The 27,666-nt window shown below is 35.5% G+C and overlaps 1 protein-coding gene across 1 annotated transcript in view; it reads left to right on the top strand.

Annotated features, from left to right (window-relative positions):
• LOC138707451 (cell adhesion molecule Dscam2-like) overlaps positions 1-27,666 on the top strand; it is a 1,157,632-nt gene that overhangs the window by 1,035,712 nt on the left and 94,254 nt on the right. The window contains exons 7-9 of the mRNA XM_069836919.1: positions 15,812-15,962; positions 23,853-24,007; positions 25,168-25,278. Coding sequence (XP_069693020.1) covers positions 15,812-15,962; positions 23,853-24,007; positions 25,168-25,278 — 417 coding nt within the window. The remainder of the gene's footprint in view (positions 1-15,811; positions 15,963-23,852; positions 24,008-25,167; positions 25,279-27,666) is intronic.

The raw sequence follows: 27,666 nt of genomic DNA, 5'->3' as shown, positions 1-27,666 counted from the left end.
GAAGAGTTGAGTTTGTGAAAAAAATGTTACTACTCTACTGTATTTTGATAAAATACCGTAAAAGTAATGATCAAACTGAAAATCCTAATATCGTATTTCCCTGTAACATAAATGGATACACTACTTTTCTCTCCTCATATAACTAGTAAAATGATTTGTTTACATATTGCACTAGTAACATCAAACTCCTGTAATGGAAGGCGGCAACAGTGTTTCCGAGTATAGCTAGGTTAATGTTAAAAATGTTGGTAAAAATAAAGTGATGTCCCTGTATAAATATCAGAACCCGACTTTCTAATTGTATGTTATACCTGATTAACATAGCAATACAATCAATTATGACAGCATTTAAGGGGGAACGAAAAGTTGTACAGGGACAGCATTTTATTTTTACTTCAATTTTTATTGCACCTGATTATTTTAATACACTTCACTCCCACCCCTTCTACTAATGAAGTTCAACCGTCCTCCACACAGATCCAAGACCGCCTTACGGTCATAGTAAACAGTACGTTCCAAAAATATGTTCGCATTTTCCATTGACGAAAGAGCAATATTGAATCATTTTCGCACAGTACTGTCGTCCATTTGCCTACGTCGTATTACGGTTTCTCCACCAGCTTTTATTCGCCAGCTAGTGGCTTGGCTGTCGTCTTAGCTCTTTTGTGAGAACATTAATTTCTGTTAGGAATTGGACGTCTACGTAATATTATGCCAATACAATTGTTTAAAATAACTTAAATAAAAGGGCCTCGTTAAGTAATTAACTGTCACGTGATTTCCTCCCTTTTTACGACCCTACGACATAACCAGTTGGATGGACAGTAGATAGTATGTCTGAGTAATTTTATCTTTTCGGATCGGGTGGAAATGAAGATTGAATTTAGAGTACGTAAGGTACTCTTTTTTAGAGTAGGTACAGAATTATTTCAACATGAGTTACTAGTACGAAGGACGAAACTGATAATTGGGATTAGGTACAATAGTCTATAGCGCGATAATATGCACATTAGAACTGAAGCCTGTATCGAAATGAACGGCCACCATTTTCAAAAATGTATTTAAATATCCATATTATGATTATTTTTCAATTTAACTTTATTCTCTATATTGTACGCTAATGTGCTGTAGACAGTATAATATACACTGCATAATGAATACGTCCACATGGACAGCTCAGTTCGTGAGTAAAAACACTCATTGTTAATACTGTACTGTATTTTGATTAAACAAAAACCTAATGAAAATGATCAAACTCAAAAGTGCGATATTTCCTAGTTTACGTAAATGGATGAAATACTTTTCTTCCATCCTATTCTTAGTAAAGTGTTTTGTTTGTATATTACGCCAGTATCATCGAACTCCAGTCGTGGAAGGGGGTAGCAAATGGCGTTGATCCAAAGGTATAGCCAGGTTAATATTAAAAATGTTAGTAAAAATAAAATGATGTCCCTGTATAGTGGATGAAAATTTAGATGTATTTTTATTTTCCTAATATATTACTTGGTCTTCCTTCTTTAAAATTGTGTATCACATATGTTTACACTAAATTGTATTCATTTCAATTTTCGATTTTCTATGAAGGGGTGTACAAATTTTAATTTTAACGTTCATTCTTCATAAATTTATATTTCTTGGGTAGAAAATTAATTAGTTTTTACTTTTCTATTTGTTCTTTTACTTTTCCTCTTTAAAATGGTGTATTACATATGATTATAGGCCTACTAAAATTATTGTGTATCCATGTTAACTTTCCGCTCTTCTGACGAGAGTCATAGTACAGTAAATCCATAAACGCTTTATTTTAACGGTTATTTGCTATAAGTTTAATTTTTTCCATACAAAACGAACCATTTCTCAGATTTTATTTAATCTAGAAAGCTGAAATTTTCGGGAATTATTTCAATTTTTACATGTACTGAAGCAATGTTTTTTTTTTTTTTTTTTTTTAAATTTTGTAGATTTTATAGGGGGATAAACACTGAAAATCTTTGGAAAAATATATGAATGTGAAAATTTTTTCTTAATAAGGAAATAAATTAAAGAAAAATTACTGTTTCTACATAAAGTCAAGATATTTATCCATGAGCTAGAAAAAGTTTAGCTATCTAGCTTCAGTTTTTTTATATAGAAATAGTTCCTTATTTAAGAATAATTTAACCTTGTCAAGTTATATTATTTTAATGTACCGAAGTACATATGATATTTTCATGCAGATATTCTGAGTCATCATACGATGAAAGAGTAATGGAACGGAGAAAAATTCTCTCCGGCGCCGGGATTTGAACCCGGGCTTTTCAGCTCTACGTGCTGATGCTTTAACCACTAAGCCACACCGGATACCCACCCCGGTGTCGGACAGAATCGTCTCAGTTTTAAGTTCCAACTCTTGGTTCCCTCTAGTGGCCGCCCTCTGCACTACGTCATAGAGGTCTATGAACGCAGGACTGAAGTCCATACATGTGCTGAGGTGCACTCGTTATGAGTGACTAGTTGGCCGGGATCCGACGGAATAAGCGCCGTCTTAAATCACGCAGACGTAGTGCAGAGGGCGGCCACTAGAGGGAACCCAAGAGTTGGAACTTAAAACTGAAACGATTCTGTCCGACGCAGGGGTGGGTATCCGGTGTGACTTAGTGGATAAAGGATCAGCACGTAGAGCTGAAAACCCGGGTTCAAATCCCGGCGCCGGAGAGAATTTTTCTCCGTTCCATTACTCTTTCATCGCTTGTCAAGTTAGGCAATTTCGTGTCCCATTAAAAGAAATAAAATTACAATGTAATATAACGTATAACTACATTCCTTCTCTTATATTGCACACAGATCCCGTAGATCTCCACTTACGAAGAAGTTTATAAGTGTACGATTGCGAAGGAACTCCTAGTCTAAAGCCTTGGAACCTTTCTCTCTCACCAAATTTGCCACAATAAGAATTCTCCGTGCTAGAGTGAAAGCCATTTTACTTTCTTTATTCGCCAAACACACACTCACAAATGATGGCAAAATGAACACAACTCGCGACCAATACATCCGCACGCCACCGAAATGGGCTGTCGACAGCTGGCGGAATCACCCATCACACCTTCCCACAACATTCTTGACCTTGTGTGCGCGACTGAGAACTCAACAGCTCGTTGGACCTAAAGATACTAACAAGGGAAGTACCCCAGCTCCAACGGCTAAAACCGAGTGTAAATGCGTTTAAAATACAGAGCTGTGCTTGTTCTACCACCCATCAAGGTTGTTTATCTGTAAAACTCCGCAGTCGTGTACAATCAATGATTGAAGAATAACGAATCTAATGACTAGAGAAGCACAAATCGCTGAAGAAACAACACCATGTAACAGACAGTTATGACAAGGAGATCCACAAAATACATGAATGAGGTATTATGTGCCAATAAGCTACACGACATTTGCTTTAAATAATATACGAGTATAGGGTATTTCAAAAGTCAGTTCAAGCATTAAACCGCTATAAATATTATAATATGGGATAGGGAAAAAACAAAAACATCACCGTGTTGGACAAACAACGGGGTTTACAAAACATTGGGAAGATGTCTGCCGTTCTCTTGTTCAACGTACAGCTTTCTTTCTGCGACACCATGTACAGCATTTTGCAGATAATGTCTTGGAATATTGGCAATTTCTTGCGAGATGGCGTCTTTCAGTTGCAGTAGGGTTGTTGGATGTGTCAGGAAAACTCGTTCTTTAAGGTAACCCCACAACCAAAAGTCGGCCGGATTGAAACCTGGAGATCGCGGAGGTCACATTTTGGAGTAAAAGTAAGTATTCACTTTGACTTGCAGTGCCTTTATTTGCTGGAGAGGACGTTCCAGAACTGTTGGAACTCCCATACCCATGTGCTGTTTCTTCTCCGCCATCAGACTCACAATCACTATTCCTATCCAATATGTCGGTATCTACTTCTGATAATTCCCGGTAGTATTTTTGCATTATAATGTCACGTAGCATGCATGCAAACGGCGCATCCTCACTCCAATTACATCCTCATTATCCGGTATGTAAGTTCGACGTACCTTTTCGCGCAGCAGGTAAACAATGTTCACAGGATTAATTGACTTCAGCCTACTCATGTCTGCCGTTAGTACGTGCACTTCACTATTGAACACCGCAATGGTCTCGCTCGTACTCTCTGTACAGCTACGTCGTAGTGAGGCTAGTACGCTAGCTTTCAAATGGCGATAGCGGCCGCACACGTAGTTTTACAGATGAATGGCATTGATAGCTATTCGAACAGGTACAACATTATATTTTAAACGCGTTTCCAGTCGGTTTTAGCCGTTCGAGCTGGGGTACTTCCATTGTAAGAGAAAATATTTGCGGTTGTCTATATGCCTGCAATACTACTGTTGTGAAAAAAAAAAATAAGCGAATTAGTGTCCGAAGGAAGAGAGAAGAGACCATAATTTGGCGTATTTTAAGAGATTTTACTTAAAGTTGTCACGGTATAGCCATTGTTTTCTTCCAGTCATTGTCTTTACATTCAAGTATTTCATATCGATTTGTATTATTCTTACCATGTCTTTTAGGTTTCCCCCCTTGAGTATTACGGGTGGTATCACAAGTGTTTTTTTGCCGCATTAAGGCCCGATTGTATAAACCATTTAATCTTAGATCAGAGGTTAAATTGATCCTTGTTCTAGCAGAACTTGGAATTTTGTGTTGTATAAAGTCTAATCTGAGATTAATTTGTCTCAAACTAAAGTCAACTTTGACTGAAGAAATTTCTCCGATTAAGTTAGATGATCCAAGTTCAGTTATATCTTTTCTGTTTGAAATATACGAGTGACAGATTGTGCAAGTAAAATATCCATTATTATTATTATTATTATTATTATTATTATTATTATCATTATTATTATTATTATCACTATTATTATTATTATTATTAATAGGTATGGTAGGTAAATTTATATATATATTTTTTTTTTTTTCAATTTCTTGCCTTAATACACAAACAATCTTATATTTTATAAGGCTCTCTCGTGTTCAGCAGTATCAAATAACATAACCTACAATTATATTATGTTTCTAACAACCATTAATTATTAATGGATATGATAGGTACATTCATAAATTTTCAATTAACTGTATTACTAAACGAAAATTGTCGTTTTATAAAGCTTTATTGTGTTTAGCAATATCAAACACCATAACATTATAACAATTTGGAGAACAGTCAACCTTCTTCTTATTGTCCGCCATTATTTACATTGAACAAAACAAACCAATGTCTCGAACAGAGTGTACGGAGAGTCGCCAAGAAGTAGTTGTAAAATCGCTAAATTTCTCATTATCAACAAAGAAAGATTAAATTTCGTCACTATGGGGTGCTAAAATGGTCGCTAAAGCCCTATTTAAGCAATATAAAAGTTAAAAGAAATTGTTGTTGAAAAAGAGTTAAAGTCGCTGGATTGGCAACACTGAACAAACCTGTACAACTTGGTCCGCGCATCACATATGTCACCTGTTTATGCGATGTTGCCAAGTCCTTTTCACGTGAACTTAGATTACATTTGAACCAAGGTAATTTGATCGCAGAAAAGTTTTATACAATAGAAGAAGTGTCTGAACTCGGTTCACTTTCCGATCTTCGATCAAAGTTGATCTTTAGTCAGGGAGTTTTATACAATTGGGCCTAAGGGTTTTGCCGAACTCTGACTCGTCGAAGTCCACCAGGCATAATGTTGCGAAAGTCCAGTTCTTAGTTAACCGAACTGTATTCATTTATTGAAAGTTACAGTCATAATACTCCTGATGCAACAAATTACGTAAACACAGATTCTGTCATTACTCACGCACAAGGAGGTATGGGAACCACCTGTTGGTTACACATTTTCGATCAAAATGAATTATTTAGCTGAATTTGTGCAACATATCTGCTGTTCAATCACAAAACATATTTCACATTTCATCACAGAAGTTCCAAATAACACATGCATAATAAATGGAGCAATATATCATTTGATTCGTTCTGTGCCACTTTGCAATTCTAGTACAATGCCAATCACACTGACCGGAAATATGAATAAAACTACAATTAGGTGACATCACCGTTATGTTTTTACTGTAGTAATTCAAGATCAAGACTTTTGCTATGTCACTGCTTTGAGGATTCCGAATCAGCCATGACACTGACGTTTATTTCTTTCCCCACATGTGCAGAAAGTAATGGAACAATATGATGCCATTGGCGTGGTCTAGGGGCTAACTTGATCAGCAACTGCGAACGGATATGGGTTCGAATCTCGGTTGGATTATTTACCTGGTTAGGTTCATCTGTAGCACTCCCCAACTTTAAGGTGAATATCAAGTAATCCCATAACAAGTCCTCAGATTCACCTACTCAAATTATAATCTTGCTAACACTGATTCCATGGACGATATGTAACAGCTTAGTTGATAGAGTGTTGTTAAATAAGCGATTTAAACTAAAATACTATGATATAATTGATAATATGATACGTACACCGCATTATAATTCATTACATACGCCTATGCACGATATAATATGTATGGTATGATAAATATATGTTATATAATATATAATATATGGTACGATATGTGATCTATGATATGACATGACATGACATGACACATTGCCTAGAACTTTTTCAATTTTAGTTTTATTGAAAGTGCAGATTATAACAAGCATTTAAAGCAAATAAAGCCTATTTACTTTAGGGAAATATTTATCACGTGTAGAGGATGAAAATGTGTTATATAAACATGGGTCCGGAAACACTTTATTTACAAACAGTTTGTAATCTGACTGCAGTAATGTTTACGTCTGATAAGTGGTAGTGAGGTAGTGACGTAATTCTTAGGTTCACCACTAGTGTTGATGGGAAACTGTACGTACAAATGTCGTGCGACTCACTTCATTCCTTGACTACTCGGTTGCTAAATGAAAGGTTCCGTGACAAACGGATAGGGAGAGGTGGATCAATTCCTTGGCCTCCACGCTCTCCGGACCTAAACCCACTAGACTTTTACTTATGGGAGCATTTGAAAACTTTTGTGTATGAAACCCCGATGCAATATGTAGAATGTATTCGCGCCCGTATTATGGAAGACTGCGAAACAATACGTTCTCCAGGGATACATCAGCGACTCCGGGATTCACTGCGACGACGGGTTGATGCATGTATCCGTGTTAATGGAGAACATTTTGAACACTTCTTGTAACGCAAAGTTTCATGTGGTATGTTCCTGTGTGTTTCCCATGATATGTACGCAAAGTTGTAGGAAATGTGCTCTAACACGAAAGTAAAGCGTTTCATCATCTATATGTGAGAAATATTTCCCTGAAGTTTTGACATACCTTTTTGTTACACCCTGTATAATAAATTATAGCATACTGTACATCTCAACATATCAGTTATATAATAATAATAATAATAATAATAATAATAATAATAATAATATAATGCGTGGCACGAAAACCCGTGGGGAGTAAGGATCCGTCCGGGGTTCGTTCCTCGAAATACCAAAAAAAAAATAATGTTTTCATTTAAATAAATTGATTTTGTGCGAGATCGTGCGTATTTGCTTGTTTTCCGCACAAAACCAATCCGCGGAAAGTCTAAAATTCCACATTCAGTATTCCCAACCTAACACACATAACAATTGCCCTCTTCTTACCGCTTAAGCGCGACATTCATTTTACTGCTTTAGGCTTTTAACATATTATTTTTAGAGACGTTCAATATAGTAATAATTATAAATTTGAAACTTACCACTGCAATTTCACCTAAATTGCACTGTTAATTATTGTTTTTAAATATTTGCAAAAATTGAGTAAACTCTACAACTCCACTAAAGTTACTGCATTCGTGATGCAATTAACATTAAGGAAGCCGTGAAAAAATCAACAAGATTCCAGACTCATCATAGACTGGGGGAAAAAAAAGACAGACGTATATCACGGCCTGCTGGAGTATAGTAAATACAGAAAACACTTTAAAGCAACAATGTTGAAGATAGATATTTTTGTTTTGCAAATTTGCCGTAATTGAACAGAAATCAAGATGGAGATTTCATTGCGACTAATTATAAATTCCTCTTTCAGGTATGTAATAAACGATCTTCGCACAAAATAATGTACGATACACGAGCGGTATGTTTTCTTTCAATTCTCGGAAATTAAAAAAAACTCAACTACGTTTCGCTTTTTCAAACTTTTCCTCGAACATGAAAACTTCAACATACCGCTCTTGTAACGCATATTACTATTACATTCTATTTCCAGCAGTTCTGTTCTTGGACGGCATTTGCTGCATCCTCCGTATAATACAAAACATTAGAATGGAATTGAAAGCAATACAACAAAATAGAACAGAGTATAAAACAATGCAGTATAATGTATACATAACACCCTTTAAAATATCAGGGGGAGAAAGAAACTTGCGTAATTAGTTGCCGCTTGTCTGTCAGTAACATTCAGCCTCTTCAACCTTTATAATTATTCCCATTTTCATTTGTGTTTAGAATTTCTTCTCGTCTCTTTGCTTTACTTGGCGAATTCCATCTGCCAGGTCATATAAATTTCCCAGCTAAGTTTGAGCAACTTCATTGCAATGTATACTCGAAGCCTAGCAACAGAAGACTTGGTAGTTAGAGCAATGGACACTATGAGCCGTATTCATAGACATCTTTAGCGCGGGTTTCCGGTGGATGATCAGCGTTTTTCGTATTCATAAACCAGTGTTAGCGATAGGATATGATTTGAATTCTGTACAAGTAACCAGTCGATAGCCGGGACTAGCTTAGTACGCTCGCAGCGCGTGCTGCGAAATGTCTATGAATAGCACCCTTTGCGACATAGACGAGGCAAGATATCCACTAGACACCGGCAAATCAGACAAGACTCACGCTCGTAACTGCCTGTCGTCAGGCTTGGGTTTCGGTGCAGCTACAAAGCAAGTTAAGAGTTAAAACTGGCCCATTCAGACCGGGTTTTATAAGTCCAGACCCGAGAAAGCCTGCTTGTGTGCTCTTATTGTACGGTGACTTGCATTCATGAAAGCCAGTCTACGCTGGTTAAGATGAAACAGTACTAGTTTGAAATTTAAGTTCGTTGGCTATTTAGTCACTTAAAAAAAATGTATTTTCTGGTCCAACACGCAGAAAATTCTTGATTAAAGTAGCACAGTTTTACAATTTATTGCATTACAGAACTTCATAAAATAATAAGATAAAAATACTATAGAACTACATTTAATTTTTCTGCAAAGTGTGTCTGACTCAAGAAATAACGGCAGATAATTCTTGATTAAGGGAGGAGATGGGTGAAATTTCTAACTTCTGTAGTTTTTTAGCTAGTTGGTTCATTTTTGGCACACATATTTCACATATGATATATATATATATATATATATATATATATATATATATATATATATATATGCTACAAATTTTCATGCGTGTCACTCAGATATTTTCTGAGTTACTACGCCCTTTTTATAAAAAAAAATTGGGGCATATTTTCAAAATCTGTCTCCTCGTACAAATTTTAAGTACATGGTCTAGAAAATAATTGCAGTATCTTTGATGTACCTAGAAAAGCACTAAGCTTCCATATTTTAGAAATATGGACGCCAGACGCGCTAGCCGTTACCCCATAGGTGGAGATGCAGCTCAAGTTACTGTTTATAGTACACCCCAAGTATTTTGAAGCTGTCCACTTGCTCTACTGCCTCAGAATTCGCACGTTTATCTTCTTAATTTTTTTCGATAACCATGGTCTTCGTCTTGTTTGAATTTATCTTCATCCCATACTGCTCACAGCTACCATTTAGCTCCAAGACCATATCCCTTAGTATCAACTTCTCTTCTGCTGTCAATACAATATCGTCAGCAAATCTTATGCACTTCATTCTTCTTTCTCATTACTATCACCCCTCCCATATTCTGAAAACAGGAGACGGTGCGTAGCTCCGAAACTTTGGATGTAACTACATGTACGTATGTCACGGAGCAAATCGCCCACCAGGTTAGAGGCGGTAGCTGTTTGTCTGCTTATCGGAGCTGCGCTCGAGGGTTCGTTGAGTTACCTCTTGGGCTGAACACCTGGGTGGGTTTTCTGCGAGGTTTTCCCGAATTGTAAGGCCAAAGTTAGGTCATTACATATCCAATCCTCGGCATCATCTCTCCAAACATCTCACTGTCACCAATTCTATCAACGCTAAATTTATTTATTTATTTATTTATTTATTTATTTATTTACTTTTTATTTTTTTTGTTTATTTATTTATTCATTTATTCATTCATTCATTTATTTATTTATTTATTTATTTATTTATTTATTATCTATAACTTATTTAACAATAAATTGTCAACAGTAATCTCACTAGACGTTTTGATTTATCTAGAGAAAATCAAAACTCGAGTGGGATTTAATTGACTATTACAAGATTAGAAGAAAGTATATAAAGATTAGAAGTAACGAAGTACTCCAATACAATAAAATATTAATTGACTTACGAAAATACAACTGTCTTCAAATGTATTATTGTACCATCTCAACATTACAAATATTACGCTAGATGCATGCTAGATGGCAGTAGTGTCTTTATACAGACACTGTAATGATTACTATTCAATAAATCTTAATATTAAACAATCTCTGATACGTGACTATCCATAATATCATATAGCAGAAATTCTTTTTATCCTCTCAGAGCAGAAGCTATAACATAACCTAACTAATATACACAAGTGTTAGAAAAGTTTTAATTAACGACGATGACATAAAAAATAAACATGAATAATTCTAAAAGGAATAATTATTGAATGTACAATTTTCAAATTTGAATGTGATTGGTGGTTCAATTGATGTTATATTGGACGTGTGCGTAATAGAAGTGGAACTCGTTGATTTAGGCCTACATGGTGTATTCAACTTATTCAGAATTTCCGAATGAATAATTTTAAAAGGAATAATTATTGAATGTACAATTTTCAAATTTGAATGTGGTTGGTGGTTCAATTGATGTTATATTGGACGTGTGCATAATAGAATTGGAACTCGTTGATTTAGGCCTACATGGTGTATTCAACTTATTCAGGATTTCCGAATGGTGCTCTTCATTTATTAGTAAATCGGATTTCAGAAGATGCATAGGTATGATCAGTGATTTTTATTAATTCTTGTTCTTGAATGCCAATGCGAGTCATATTTGAAACTGCTGTGCATCGACTGGAGTGTTTTGTAATTTTATATATATTTTTGACGTCCAGACCAGCGCAGTTTCAAATGTTGGCAAACAAAGAAACAAATGCTAGGGACGCGATAAAATTAAACAAATGCTAGGGACGCGATAAAATTAAACAAATGCTAGGGACGCGATAAAATTGTGCGATAAGCAGCCATGATTGGTTGAAATACGCCCTTTCGTACCGTTTTATTGGTAAAAAGTAGTATGACGTAGTAAGAGTGTAATAGTCAACCTAAAACTTTAAATTAAAGAACTCCGAAAGAGCAAAACACGTGTTCGGACACAGCTCCACTTTGATAAAATAAGATAATTATTACACAAATTATACATAATTCACGAAAATATGTATTTTATTTTATTTTATTGGGTTATTTTACGACGCTGTATCAACATCTAGGTTATTTAGCGTCTGAATGAAATGAAGGTGATAATGCCGGTGAAATGAGTCCGGGGTCCAGCACCGAAAGTTACCCAGCATTTGCTCGTATTGGGTTGAGGGAAAACCCCGGAAAAAACCTCAACCAGGTAACTTGTCCCCACCGGGATTCGAACCCGGGCCACCTGGTTTCGCGGCCAGACGCGCTGACCGTTACTTCACAGGTGTGGAGCCAAAAATATCTATGTTGTTCCCAAACCAAAGTTTAAAATTCTAATACCATGATCAGAACCTTAAAAACAGTGGAAAGAGAATAACATAATTCACAATATAGTCTACATAATTTGTATGCTAACATTCAAACACAAGGTGGGATTCTTAAGAAGCGCATGAAGATGATGATAATAAAATTAATTACGGTAGTAGTAGTAATAATAATAATAATAGAGATAATTTGCATGATAATTTCAGAGTGAAAGAAGGATGATTTAGAGAATTCTGATAGATTAATTTTATTATTAATCTTATTAGTACCAAATCATATCGATATAATAGCAAAAATAATTGAGAGAAATGACATACTTTCGGAAGATAATACAGCAGTTTGTAGCGAAAATAACGGAAGAGAAATAAATTCGTTTCCGTATCTCTTATAAAACGTACAATGAACAGAAAATTAGAAACAGGAAGTTATTGGAAACATGATGGAGAACTGGATGTGCCAGACGCATAAAACGTATAATGGAGAGGTATGCGTTATCTTAATGACACATATTTTGTATGCTTCATTATTTCTTACGTACGTCATTATTCATAAGCAAAGTGAAATGGATTTTACTTTGAGAACTCAAGATTTACAGGAGCTTATCGTATATAGATAAAATTATGCCTGGTATCTACAGTATCGTTCCATTCGTCATGCCGTTACTGTATCCAAATTCGTAATATCATTGTGGAAGAAAGGCAACAGATATGTCTGACGAATCTTCTGCTTGGAAATCCTCAGACTCCTCGGCTGAACTCCAGCCACTGACAGCCAAGAATTTATTACACTTCTTCTACATCCCTTACGCCCCCCAACGTCACACTGATGCACAGCGTTGTTTTGTGTATGCTCCGTCCAATATTTTTATCTCTTGCATCGGTAAAATCCAGAGATAACAGTCAGTGTATGCGTTACAAAGAGCATACGTCGCACAATGGGGTATTTGGCAGATTTAGGTGGCCAAAATTATTCTTGTACTTTGAGTCTAAACGTGCTGTCTTACTAATTTGTTGTAATTTAAGCTATATGAAATACTTTTTATGAAGAAAAATTTATTTCTACCATTTCAGTCCACACCTGTGGAGTAACGAAACCAGATGGCCCGGGTTCGAATCCCGGTCGGGGCAAGTTACCTGGTTGAGGTTTTTTCCGGGGTTTTCCCTCAACCCAATACGAGCAAATGCTGGGTAACTTTCGGTGCTGGACCCCGGACTCATTTCACCGGCATTATCACCTTCATATCATTCAGACGCTAAATAACCTGGATGTTGATACAGCGTCGTAAAATAAGCCAATAAAATAAATAAAAATCTACCATTTCAAGCCATTTAATTATTCGTTAAAATCAAAACATAAGTTTAACCTAAATATGCATGCTTATTATTACTTAAAATCTGACTCACATTGACCAGTATGATGATGATGATGATGATGATGATGATGATGATGATGATGATGATGATAATGATGGCAATGAGAGCTATGGTTCATCAGAAAATTTCATTTGTTATGGCGGAACTGGTCTTTCGGAGTACTTTAATTTAACGTTTTATGTTGACAATGTATTGTTAAATAAGTTATACATATTAAATAAATAAATAAATAAGGAAGTAAATAAACACATAAATAAATAAATAAATTTAGCGTAGATAGAATTGGTGACAGATGTTTGGAGAGATGATGCCGAGGATTGGCTATGCAATGACCTAACTTTGGCCTTACAATTCGGGAAAACCTCGCAGAAAACCCATCCAGGTGTTCAGCCCAAGAGGTAACTCAACGAACCCTCGAGCGCAGCTCCGATAAGCAGGCAAAAAGGCTACCGCCTCTAACCTGGTGGGCGATTTTGTGATATTTGCTCCGTGACATACGTACATGTAGTTACATCCAAAGTTTCGGAGCTACGCACAGTCTCCTGTTTTCAGAATATTTATTTATTTATTTATTTATTTATTTATTTATTTATTTATTTATTTATTTATTTATTTATTTATTTATTTATTTATTTATTTATTTATTTATTTATTTATTTATTTATTTATTTATTTATTTATTTATTTATTTATTTATTTATTTATTTATTTATTTATTTATTTATTTATTTATTTATTTATTTATTTATTTATTTCTTTGTTTGTTTGTTTGTTTGTTTGTTTTGCTTGCTTGCTTGCTTGCTTGCTTACTTCCTTGTTTGTTTGTTTGCTTTCTTGCTTGCTTGCTTGCTTATTTATTTATTTATTTATTTATTTATTTATTTATTTATTTATTTATTTATTTATTTATTTATTTATTTATTTATTTATTTAACCTGGTAGAGATAAGGCCATCAGGCCTTCTCTTCCCTTCTACCAGGGGATTACAACTACAATATTAAGACTACAATTACAATTATAATTACAATTAATATTGAATTTACAAATACAATAAAAATCAAAGTACTAAAAGATTAACAGACTAACAAAAGCTAGACAGTTCATTGTAAAAATTAAGAAGAGAGAATTTTTTTTATTAACTAAGTAAAAATTAAACCTACTCTACGCAGTAAGAAAATGCTTAATAAGTTTGCTTTTGAACGCTACTAAATTCCGACAGCCTCTGATGTCACTGGGTAGGGTATTCCACAAGCGCGAAAGCGAGATTGTGTATGATGATGAATACGATGATGTCTTATGTGTTGGTATGGCTAGTATGCGGCTATTTTGCGTGCGTGTGAAGAGGTTATGCTATGATGACAGGTAACTGAAACGGGAGGCAAGGTAGGTAGGTGTAGAGGTGTGAAGGACTTGGAAAAGGAGAACAAGAGAATGAAAATTTCTAAGTTCGTTAAGCCGTAGCCAGTTTAGAGTTTGGAAAGATGGGGTAATGTGGTCAGCGCGACGGACATCGCAGACGAAGCGAACACAAGAATTATGAACACGTTGTAATCTTTGCGACTGGTTGACATTGAGGTCAGTCAGTAGAGAATCACAATAATCGAAGTGGGGCATTACTAGTGTTTCCACTAGTATTTTCTTGAGTGATAGCGGGAGGAATTTTCGAATGTTGTTTAAGGAATGTAGTATAGAAAGCACTTGTTTGATAATCTGGGAGGGGTGATAGTATGAGAAGGAAGAATGATGTGCATAAGATTTGCTGATGATATGGTATTGTCAGCAGAAAAGAAGTTGATACTAAGGGACATAGTCTTGGAGCTAAATGACGGCTCTGCGGCGCTCGAAAGCATAAAAAATACGCAATATACAAATGACTGCTTCCTTCAACTTCCGTTCCATGCAAATTTTCGAAGCTGTTTTCTCACAATTTTTTCAGCACATTTCGTCAGTTTCGAAGTGTAAAGACTCTTCCAATTTTGTTATGAAATTTTACTGAATGTCCTATAAAGTATGGTTAACAAATTAGAATATCAGACTTTTAATATGTGTATTCACACATGCCGGCTTCATCAGAATCGGCAACTATTCACTTCAAACCATACACCGAATAAATAATATTAATTGTAGAATGAATGTAAGCTTACACAGGCAATTCCGAGAAAAAATATGTGCATTAAAAGAGATGATGAAGTTTCGACTGTCATACAGCCTCAAGGTTTGCGCGAGCAGTGGTAGTTGTTGTTGTTTAGTCAACTGTCCTAAGACAGGTTTGGACCCCACAAGTGACACCAACAAGGCATCACACATGAGGCACCTAGGCCAGGAGATAATTGGGTAGTCTGGCCAGTTCCTTTCCCTCGCCATTGTATACATCGCTGATTAGCTACGTATTACACTAATCAGAATTCAGATGTATACAAACAATTGTTCTTCCTCTGACACATATTGTCAAGTGAGATGTACTGTGTGCTTGAGAGCAAATGTTTAAGCTGAAATATCGTTTAAAACTTTTGTTCCTGATAATGAGAACACGTGACTGCTCACATTCCAGACACTCCACCGCAGCTGGTTTATAGATTCATCGAACAAACCATCCAACCAGGTCCTGAGGTATCACTCAAGTGTGTGGCATCCGGCAATCCCACCCCAAATATCAAGTGGACGCTCGATGGATTTCCTTTACCAAGGAATGACCACAACAGGTAAGCGCATCACAACCATAATAATAATAATAATAATAATAATAATAATAATAATAATAATAATTTTATTTTATTTATTTATTTATTTAATGTGCTGTACAACAGCCAGTGGCCAATTACAGTTCAGCACAAATATAACAAAAAACATAAAACAAAAATAATTATTACACATAAATATAATTACAATTAATTACAATAATGACGATGAATGGATAACTAAGAATACTATGAGACAATGTTAATTGAGTATAATGCCTAAAATAATACATAAATGATAAATCGTTGCCAAGAGCAAACAAAGTCTATACATTGAAGGGATCGAATTCGCAGCCATGCATGTTGGCATTTTTAATGCATCTGGAGACTGGTGAAAGAAATTTCGAATTTCTAATATAGAAAAGTTTGTGGGCTCTCATATCTTTTGTTGGAATACGTAAGGTAATATTGTTTAAGAAAGAGTCACAGGATATATCACCTTTGAGGACTTTACAAAAGAACAGATAATCTAGCTCATGGCGTCTAGCATATAGATTTTGACAATTAAAATATTCACATTTTCTCTCATAACTATACCCGGAATTAATGGGCAGAAATCTGAATGAACATAAGGATATAAATTTTCTTTGTATATTTTCTAATTTAGCCGAGTCCGTAGTTGTAATCGAGTTCCAAACTACAGATGCATATTCGAGTTTCGATCGCACCAATGTATAGTATAGCATTAAAAGAGAATCGGGCGTGGAAAAAGAAAAAGTTATTGACCGTATTATTCCTAGCATTCTGATTGCGTGATTGTAAATGTAATCAACGTGACTATGAAAATACAATTTACTGTCAAAGAATATTCCCAAATCTTTTACGCAATCCGTTCTGTTAATTAGTACATTATTTAGATAATAATTAAATTTCAGTGAAGAAGTTTTTCTAGAAAAGGTTATTACGTTAGTTTTGGATACGTTAATTTTCATACCATTGTCTTCCGACCATTTAGCGACTGAATTAATGTCACATTGAAGTGATTGACAGTCAGTACTACTTTTGATTGTACGAAAAATTTTTAAATCGTCTGCAAATAATAAACAGTCAGAACTTATTCTTTTACATATATCATCTATGAATATAATAAATAGGAGAGGTCCTAAAGTAGATCCCTGCGGGACTCCGCAATTTATATTATAAGAATAAGAGTGTATAATAATAATAATAATAATAATAATAATAATAATAATAATAATAATAATAATAATATCATCATTGTCTCTGGCATATTAACAATTGAATCGGTGATTTCAAAAAGGTCATGAGTCAAGAAACTGAAATTTTACAGGAGAAAGAAAAAACTACCTACAGCATAAACTACCTAATTTTTAATTCTCATACAACTGTCAATGATTAAAGCGTTATCGAGGAAAATATTGCATTATATATTTTTCATTTAACAATTTTTGTTTGGCATAAAACACATTTTCAAAATCAATGACCTTTTTGCAATGAACGTTCACATTTTACCAATTAATAAAATATATTTTTAGCAGATAATGTTCTAATTACATAAATTGTTTAATGCACCAATATATAATGAATGAGAACACTTATGCGTACTATTTTCACATTATACAGGGTGATTCACAAGGATTTACCGTCCTTTACGGAGGTTATTTCTGAAGACATTTTGAAAAAAAAAATGTAATATAATCATAGTTCCTATTCTAATATTTTCAGAGTTTAAAGTTGTTTGTAAAATACCGGTATCGATTACATTATAAATAAAAGCACGGCCTTTGGTAGCAGTTTGGGTCACAATAAAGCAACGCATAAAAGAGTGGAGTATTACGTTTTTTCTGCGGGATACATTGAGGTTAAATTTCAATTTTCGAAACTATGCAAACTAGAGGCCCAGAAAATTTCATAACCATAATTTTATTAGTTTAAAAAAAAAAAGTAACTTTCGGAGAGAATGAAACCAAAATTAATTTCTAGCTTACAATGCAGTAGATAACAACTATTCTAAGTTAATCCAAAAGTCAAAGGTTCCCTTAATCGGCACAATAATTTCATAAGGCTGTCATCATTAGGACCAAATCTATGGCAATCTGTTTTCAAGAAGATTTATTTTTATGATTTTTCATACACCGTAACAATCATCTTCTCATAAAGCAGCGTCTTGGTAGCGGTTGCCACTGAGTGATGGTGTGTGAAAGGATCATAAAATTTTTTACAGAAGTTTTTACGAGAGAAATGAAAACTTTTACATACACCCTTACCTGGTAGCGCTTCCCAGTATAGTCACCACTACCAAAACATTAGTTTAAATGGTGGCATTCAGAAGTGAAGCACAATCGAGCTTCTGCGTCTTTTGGTTGTCAATCTTCGCCATGAGCAGCACTGCAGGCTTCGGATAATAAATCATTGGAGTTCTTCGCACAAGCTGACCTGGGTCCTAGGTTTAGAGGTTTCAAACCCGACCAAGGGCGATTAATTTTAACGGTGATAAAATCATTAGAATGACTTCTGCGGATAGGAAAGTAAAGCTGTGGATTCTTTGTGGAAGATTTACTGCACGTAAATGAAACCTGTTTCGGATAGAGCGCTCCAGGAAACATTTGTCAGCTGTTTTCTTTTTCCGCGTTGAATTTCAGCACTGGATAACCTCTGCATTTGAATGTGTTGCTAAATAAAATACTACTGCTACTGCCCTACTATTATTGTTACTACTATTCTCACAAAGCGGTGGCGTGTTTGAGCCACACAAGCAGCGCCATTCGGAAGCGCTACTTTGTGGCTCTCTCTCTCTCTCGAGGCGGGTAAGAACCGACGGTTAAAGCAATTGATATAAACATATTTTACTGGCCTCTGGAAGATTAAAGATCACTTTTGTTACGCATGTGTTGTCTTCGACACTCAAAATAACACATACAGTGAAACCTGTCTAGAGCGGCCATCTGAAGTTGCCTTGTAAAATGGCCGTTTTATCAGGTGGCCGCTTGATTAAGGTTGTGGTTTTTTATGAAAATACTGAATTTCATTGACTGTTTAGTACTGTGCGCGTACAACAGTCGTGAATATTAATGCCAGCCTCTTCCAATTCTTGCAATTAGCCTTTTTGAAAATTCGCTTGCGGTACCTCAGTTTAAATGACTGGATAATACCTTAATCAAGGGGCTGGAGGTGTGATGTATTTGGGGGAGGAAACACCAATTTCACGGATCACATTGCGATTTTGTCGTTTAATCTTGGAATTGAAATCGCATAGCTAATTCTCAAACAATGATGATGTCATCCAAGCTTTACTGTTGGCAGAACAACTTCACCCCCAACATTGTAAATGTCTCTGAGTTCATATTCCGCAAGAATTGAAGGCAGTCTATTTTTTCTATTCTTCAATAACATTGGTTGCAATGTCACTTCCTTCACCAGACACAGAACGAAATGCAATGTTATGCCGTTTTCTAAAGCACTCTACTCTAACCTCCCATTACTAGCAACAAAATTGCTTACATTGAGTTCATTAGCAATTTCAAGAGCTTTCTCTTGAATCATAGGCCCACTTACTGGCAATTTCTTCGCCCTCGCACACTTGAATCATTCGTAAACGAAATCATTCACATTACTAAACATAGATTCTCTCTTCTTTTTTTGGAATATTTTTCACCAATTCTTTTTATATTTCATCTTTATTCTTAATTATACCGTTTGTGTCCTCCCACATTTGAATATTTCTGCAATTTCTCTCGCAGATGTTCCCTTTTCACTTCCTTCAATCATTTTTCGTCTCACCTCTAAACTTAACACCATTCTAGATTTATTGTTAGACATGATTTCTCTTTCAAACTAACTTCACAGTTCTGAATCAACTGAATGAATAGAAGAAAAGTTCGTAAAAGCTGGTCCAAGTAGAGAAAGATAGAAAGAGGAGAAAAAATTCGAATGGTTAACTACTGACCTGAAGCATAGTGTGACATTTTCGATAGAAAACGTCCGTGTTTCAATCCTTTAAAAACGAGTAAGAATTTATAGCTGTGCAGGGTCGAAGTGGAAAGTGACAAAAGAGTCATAAAACAGTAACCAACTAACCCCAAGATATGGAGGGTGTACTGTTGTATTGTCCTCGTGATGTTGCTTCCTGTCCTCTAACCATCGAAAAAACAGGTCAAACAGTATCCGTGAAAAGATTTCTTGTTGGACAGTGGCTGTTATAGTCAGGTTCCAATCCAAATAGACCCCGGCCGCTGGCCTGCGCATGAGGTGGCCGCTAAATAAAGAGAGAATTTGTATTGTCCTTATGGAAAATCCAATTGGTTCCAAAGAAAATTGGCCTTTTGGCCAGGTGGCCGTTCAAATGAAGTGACCGCAAAGGCAGGTTTCACTGTATATGCAAGCGTAAAAATGCTCTTAATTAATGGAAATGGTAACATTCTTTAAATTTCTTCCCATTTAACTACAAGTGAGTTAATCCCTCAGAACACAATTTGTTTCCTGGAATTGTTGCAAAATAATTGAAACGGTAATATGTCGCGGAGCATAGTTTCATGACCACATGTCGATTAGACAAACCGAAAATCTGTTTTCATGTATTTACGCATTTAAATGTGGAGCCAAGCTGGCTGAGGACTGCAAGGCTGGGACCACGGAGAATTATGGGGACTGAGGGAAGCAAGAAATGTCTTACTCTTGTCGGAGGGTGAACTCCGTGGAATGTTTAAAACGGTGAAAGCGGCATCCTGATGATTAGCTGCACTCTCAACTTACGGTCTCTCAGTTCGGGAAAATTGCCTATCAACAACTTTCATTAAAGTTTCAGTTTTAATCAGCATCAATGATAATGGATGGCAGCTGAAAATATAACCTTTATGACGAATAAAATATTAATGGCGGACCGGCAGCATTTTAATAAATCAGCCGCGAGCGAAACGCGTAACGAATTCAGTGCTGCGGGACCGTTACTTTATTAAGTGAGATAGCCTGATTAAAATATAAACTGCTTTAAGTCTAATCTATCTCATTACGTTAGAAAATTCCCAAAATAATGTAGCCAAGATTTTCAGTAAATTAGTATCTTGTGATCATTTTTGTTAACGTAATAAATACATCAAAAAAGAAATATGAAAAAGAACAAAATTGTTATCTTGACGATGGTAGATCAGTGTTTTCTTACCACGGAACTAGTGTGTGTTCCCTATGTTGTGATTGTTCCGAGTTGTCTTTGCTCTGGTTCTGCTTAATGATAACCACACTTATTGGGAGTCAAGCATTGTGTAGTTCTCTAACGTATATTTAATTTTAAAAATGGAACCTGACGTCTGAAAGGCACAGAGGAATGGAGAAACAAGTAGAAAATATATGTTCTGTGATCTTTAATTTTGGAAAAGGGACATAGTTTAATCAAAACTCTTTATTGCAGGAAATATCATCATTATCTAAAAGGTTATTTTTGTGAGGAATCGGAAATCATGTGACGTAATAGCATAAGATCTCTATAGGTCCATATTTTGTAGGCATTCAGTCTAATTACCTAGTTAGCCGTGTTTTAAACGATGCTTGCTTTCTGATTGAATTTTTAGTTGCATGGTGATTATTAAGTTTTCTCATGTCCGATTACAAAGCGATGGTAGATGAAGAATTGGGAAAGGATAATCCTAGAATCGGCCACATGTAGATTTATAAGGACAGTAAACTGTTTCATGTCTGCAAAATTTAGAGGCGTCAACTCCACTGGAATTGGCTATTATTGAAACATTAATTTTTATTATTTATATGGTCTGAGTTTCATTCATTCATTCACAATTTCATGTCGAAGGGCAAGTCCTTCACTGCAAACTCAGCATTCTCCAATTTTCCGTCTCTTCCACCTTCCTATTAGTATCCGCATATGATCCATATATATCTCAATGTTGTCTAATCATCTGATATCTTCTGTCCCGAACATTTTTCCCGCTCACCATTCCTTCTAGTGCATCCTACAGTAAGCAGTTTCTTCTTAGCCAGTGACCTAGTCAATTTATTTTTCTCTTTCTGATCAGTTTGAGCATTATACCTTCTTCATCCGTTCTTTCAAGCACGGCTTCATTTCTTATTTTTTTCTGTCCATTTCACACGGTCCATTCTTCTTCATATCCACACTTCTAATTTCGTTTCCCTTCACTTCGTCGTATTGTCCATGTTTCTGCCCCATACAATACAACATATTTTTACACAAAGCACTTCACTAGTCTCCTCCTTAGTTCTTTTCCCAGAGATACGCAGAAGATGCTCTTTTTTTTCTATTAAAAGCTTCCTTTGTCTTTGCTATCCTTCATTTGACTTCCTGGCAGCAGCTCATGTTACTACTTACAATACATTCCAAGTATTTGAAGCTGTTCACTTGTTCTAGTGCCTCATTTCGAATTCGCGCGAATAATTAATTATCCACTTTTCTTGTATTACTAAGCGAATAGTGTCTTAATTATCTGCTTTCTCACCAAGCTCAAATGAATAAACATGTACTTTTATGTTGTTTTATTTGAATTATTTTTCCATATTGTTGGCCAAATAGATTGAGCCCAAAATATGTTCAGTTAAATGATTGGTTGATTGGTAAACTTACTCGTGTTAAATTACATAAGCAACTGTGGCTTACAGCTGTTTCGGTGCTTCTTCACACCATCCTCAGAGCCTGTTAGATCTCGGCGTCATCTCGAATTTCGCTGCCTGTTCTGGGGTTGCGTTTATATATAAGTATTAAAAGTAGTGTACGGAAAATTCAAGATGGATATGTTAAGTTACTTTTCCCGGAATTTGTTTCGCTAATAAGTTAACGGAATTTTATTCTCTGCACAGTATGGATTATAATCTAGCCATTTCCTAAGTCTTCATTCCTTTTCCATCGTTACGATAGCCACTATGAACATGTACAGTAATCCCTGTGATTATAACGTTGGCAAATATAATCAGGTCGCGTCACATGTATTAAACCGTAGATAAATTCAGCAATCTTTTAAAGATATGAATTGACAGTGCTTTTCTTCTGGAGAAAAAGGTAGTGTGACTTTGAGTAGAATATATTACAGCGGACGGGGAGATGATGATTAGTGTCCATTGCACGAAAATTTTGTTGTTTTAACTTTCTTTTTGTCCAACATTAAGACTTTCAAGGCCTAAACGTAATTCATATTAAAAACATAAGTATTAACACATTTTTCGATTTCATGATGCAAATTAAATAAAAAGATTAACCCGTATCGTTACTTCTTGTCATTACGAAGTCTGGCAAACCTGTTGCAGTGACTAACGGACGAACGCTGCTATTCAGTCCGAAAGCTTTCGTAGTTCATCCGGCAATAGGGTGGATCGAAAATGTTTTTTTTTTTATTTACTTTCAAAGTTGGGTAGAGAAAAAAAAGTTGTATTGCGTCCCGGTGATTAAGCACAACAAATTTCAATTTTCTAAAAACATTTTTAGCCGAAATCCAATGGCTTTGCATTTTTGGAATTTTTGTAAAATTATTTCTATTTATTTAATAATTGTTTGGCACCCCACCGCTTGATATAGACTGTACCTTGTAGTTGTTATGGCTCATTTAACATTATGAAACTAGGTAACTGTCATTATCATCATTTATTACCTAGTGTTGCATGTATGCAACGTGAAATTGTTAGTATTTTTATTTTATAAATAGGAATTGGTATTCTACAAGGCCGCAACTCTTAGTCACGTGACATGCACTCAACGCCCTTCGCCATCAGGGTGAACACTATCCACTCACAGTCTGGGGTTGTCCACAATCTTATAGTTCGTTTGGGCGGTCCTTTTGTTATAGGTATGTTTTTGTTTTCCTTGTAGGTCTAATGATGTGTGAATTTGAGAAGAGTTTTTTTCTACATTATCTGGTATTCTTATGGTTACTCTTGCAGGTTCTATGTGGGGCAGTACGAACTAATGCACGGTGGAGACGTGATCAGTCACGTGAACATCACGAGTGTGCGCGTTGAAGACGGAGGCACTTACCGCTGTGTCGCATCTAACAGGGTTGGAGAGATTTCACATGGAGCGCGTCTGAATGTTTATGGTAAAACGCACGATTTTATGGTAAATTAAGGCTCTCGAGAAATTGCTCGAGGTTGCAAAACTAGGCCTACCACTTTCTTGCTAAGAACTCTACAGTCAAAACAGACTGGCAGAATTCCATACTATTAAGGCCCGATTGTATAAACCATTTAATCTTAGATCAGAGGTTAAATTGATCCTTGTTTCAGCTGAACTTGGAATTTTGTGTTGTATGAAGTCTAATCTGAGATTAATTTGTCTCAAACTAAAGTCAACTTTGACTGAAGAAATTTCTCCGATTAAGTTAGATGATCCAAGTTCAGTTATTTCTTTTCTGTTTGAAATATATGAGTGACAGATTGTGCAAATAAAATATCCATTATTATTAATATTAATAGATATGATATGTAAATTTTTATATATTTCTTTCAATTTCTTGCCTTAATACACAAACAATCTTATATTTTATAAGGCTCTATCGTGTTCAGCAGTATCAAATAACATAACCTATAATTATATTATGTTTATAACAACCATTAATTATTAATGGATATGATGGGTACATTCATAAATTTTCAATTAACTGTATTACTAAACGAAAATTGTCGTTTTATAAAGCTTTATTATGTTTAGTAGTATCAAACACCATAACATGATAACAACTCGGAGAACAGTCAACCTTCTTCTTATTGTCCGCCATTATTTACTTTGCACAAAAAACCAGTGTCTCCAACAGAGTGTACGGAAAGTCGCCAAAAAGTAGTTGTAAAGTCGCTAGATTTCTCATTATCAAACTAGAAAGATAAAATTTTGTCACTATGGGGTGCTAAAAAGGTCAGTAAATCCCTATTTAAGCAATATAAAAGTTAAAAGAAATTGTTGTTGAAAAAGAGTTAAAGTCGCAAGATTGGCAACACTGAACAAACCTGTCCGCGCATCACGTATTTCACCTGTTTATGCGATGTTGCCAAATCCTTTTCACGTGAACTTAGATTGCATTTGAACCAAGGTAATTTGATCGCAGAAAAGTTTTATACAATAGAAGAAGTGTCTGAACTCTGTTTACTTTTCGATCTTCGATCAAAGTTGATCTTTAGTCAGGGAGTTTTATACATTTGGGCCTAAGAGTACCGGTATTATTCCAATTGCATTCTTACCTCATTCCGTATTCAAATTATGCAGGAACGCCATATGTTCGCATCATGGGAGAAATTTCAGCTGTAGCTGGAGAAACTTTGCGGGTCACGTGCCCAGTTGCTGGATATCCGATTGACAACATCAAATGGTATCGCGGTAAGTTTCAACCATATTCATGAGAGGTCTAAAATGGAGAGAGCGAAACGTTGTTTGTCTCACATTTCGAACATTCTCTTTTACAAAATTTGTTTTCTTTTGTAAAAGATTATTCGACAAAGCTGTTGGATAGAGAATTAAAAAATACTGATGGCATAGTTGATATAAACACAATAAAATATAGGCCTACAGTCAGGGTGCGAATTAACGAGGGAATGGGGGGATTCCCCCCCCTGTTGGCAAGTTATCCCCCTCTCATAAATTCATATTGACATCCCTGCCAGAGATAACTTCTATCCCCCCCCACAAAATATAATTGTTTTAATATGAGTATACTTTATAAAGTGTAAAGTAAGCAAAGAAAATAATATTAATGTACTCGTATTGTCATCACCGGCAAGCTGACAACAATCAATAAATTAGGAATTACACATCTTATTTTAAGGTGCTCATGGATATAATTATTATTATGATCAAGATGCAAGACAAGCAACTCAGTGTGACCAAGCATTTAACCGTATCGAATGTGGATAATAATAATGTTACATATGATATTCTCTACCTAGGATTCTATCCCCCCTCCCCTATCGGAAATCTTAATTCGCACCCTGCCTACAGTATGTCATTCGTGAGATGTGGTGTTAAATCCTACTTACGATTCTAATTCAGAAAACCTGAGTTATTTCTCCGTAAATCTCCCTCATTATTCGAGGATTAGGTTTGGTGAAACTAGCGCTGAGGTAGTTTCCGATGATTTCGGAAGTAAAAATCGTTGAATTTATAAGGGATTTTTTGAGATGCAGTTGATCGTATGTGCAAGGCATAATAAAAGCCTAAACTAACCAAATGTAACCTGGCACAGATTCGTATATACAAGGTGTATAAGCGGAGTACGAAAAGAACTACCTCAGCGCTAGTTAGCCTTAGGTTTAAAAACGTGTTCCGGTTCCAAATGCAGTTTAGGTTACAGTTGCTCAGTATATCTTCAAAGGGTATTCCTTGACTTACGTGAACTCTAGTTTGTATGTCATTGTTTGTAATGGTGTTCTTTCTCTTTTCATTCTATGGACTATGGACGATATGATCGTACCTTTTTGTCCTGTAATCCGTCATTTCTTTTCTGTAAGGTTAGAAGTACCGTATTTAATTTTTCACCAGTGGTCTTACTACTTCGTTTGTCATCCACTTTATATCAATCAACAGCTCTTAAAAATTTCATTTCAGCGAATGGTGGTCGAAGGCAGGCAGGAGAGCTAGTTTCAACTTCATAAATTGTATCAAGGACCTATAGCAAATCACTAGGTCATTTTAGTCATAAAAATAATTTATCGAAAATTGCCATGATGATAAAATATTATTTCAAGAAATTCTGTGAAGAAATGCACATATATGATTTAGTACAGAGAACAGATTAATAGTTTTCAATGGTGTTAATGTCTGGGTCATATAAGAACAATACACCAAATCCATACTTCGTTTCTTCTTACTTGTAAATAACTCTCACTTATGCAAATCTGGCTTTCAGGTAGTAGCTCCCTGTAAAGCAGGTTTGAATAATTTCAAAGAAAAATTGTTCCGGAGCCGGGTATCGATCCCGGAACCCTTCGCTTAGCGCGCGAACGCTCTGCCAACTGAGCTACCCCAGGAATTATACACGACTATACAGTAACATTCGTTACTGGAAGTACGTTAACAGAAAGCCACAATTTAGTCACACAGCATTTGTGTGCACTCATAGCTGAGTTCTGGCATTTTGTCAGCTCATGTGAGTTGTGTGGATATAAAGGAAAAATTGTGACTGTGTCGTGTATAGTTCCTGGGGTAGCTCAGTTGGTAGAGCGTTCGCGCGCAAAGCGAAGGGTCCCGGGATCGATACCTGGCTCTGGAACAATTTTTCCTTGAAATTATTCTAACTCTCACTTACTTTTCGTGTCCGATGATGATGTCAGCGAAATGAGCTCGATGACCAAATTCCGAAATTTACCCAGCATTTACTCAAAGTGTTAAGGAAACTCCTAGAATGAACCTGAACGTGGTGACTTGTGCCAACCAGGATTCGTTCTCGAGTTTTGCAGACAGGTATGCTGACCACTACTCGATGTGGTGGTCAATTACCTATTATGTATTAATTGTTACATATTATATATTTTGTATAATTTTATAGCGTTCCCTTTAAGAATCAGATTTCAAAATACTACTTTCTATTTGATATTTAATTTCATTATTTTATGGCATTTCATAGAACACCAACATTTGCGTTTCTCAAAATTATTTAAGACTTTTCTTTCTTTCAGTCGATAATTCGATATGCCCTAATTTTCTGGGGAAATGGAACCAAAATTGGAAGCATCTTGATTTTACAAAAGAAAGCCATTAGAATTTTATTTA

This window comes from Periplaneta americana, chromosome 10 (assembly GCF_040183065.1).
Source record: "Periplaneta americana isolate PAMFEO1 chromosome 10, P.americana_PAMFEO1_priV1, whole genome shotgun sequence".
NCBI classification, from domain to species: Eukaryota; Metazoa; Arthropoda; class Insecta; order Blattodea; family Blattidae; genus Periplaneta; species Periplaneta americana.
The sequence above is the reverse complement of the archived record's forward strand: the minus strand, read 5'-3'. Positions and strand labels throughout refer to the sequence as shown.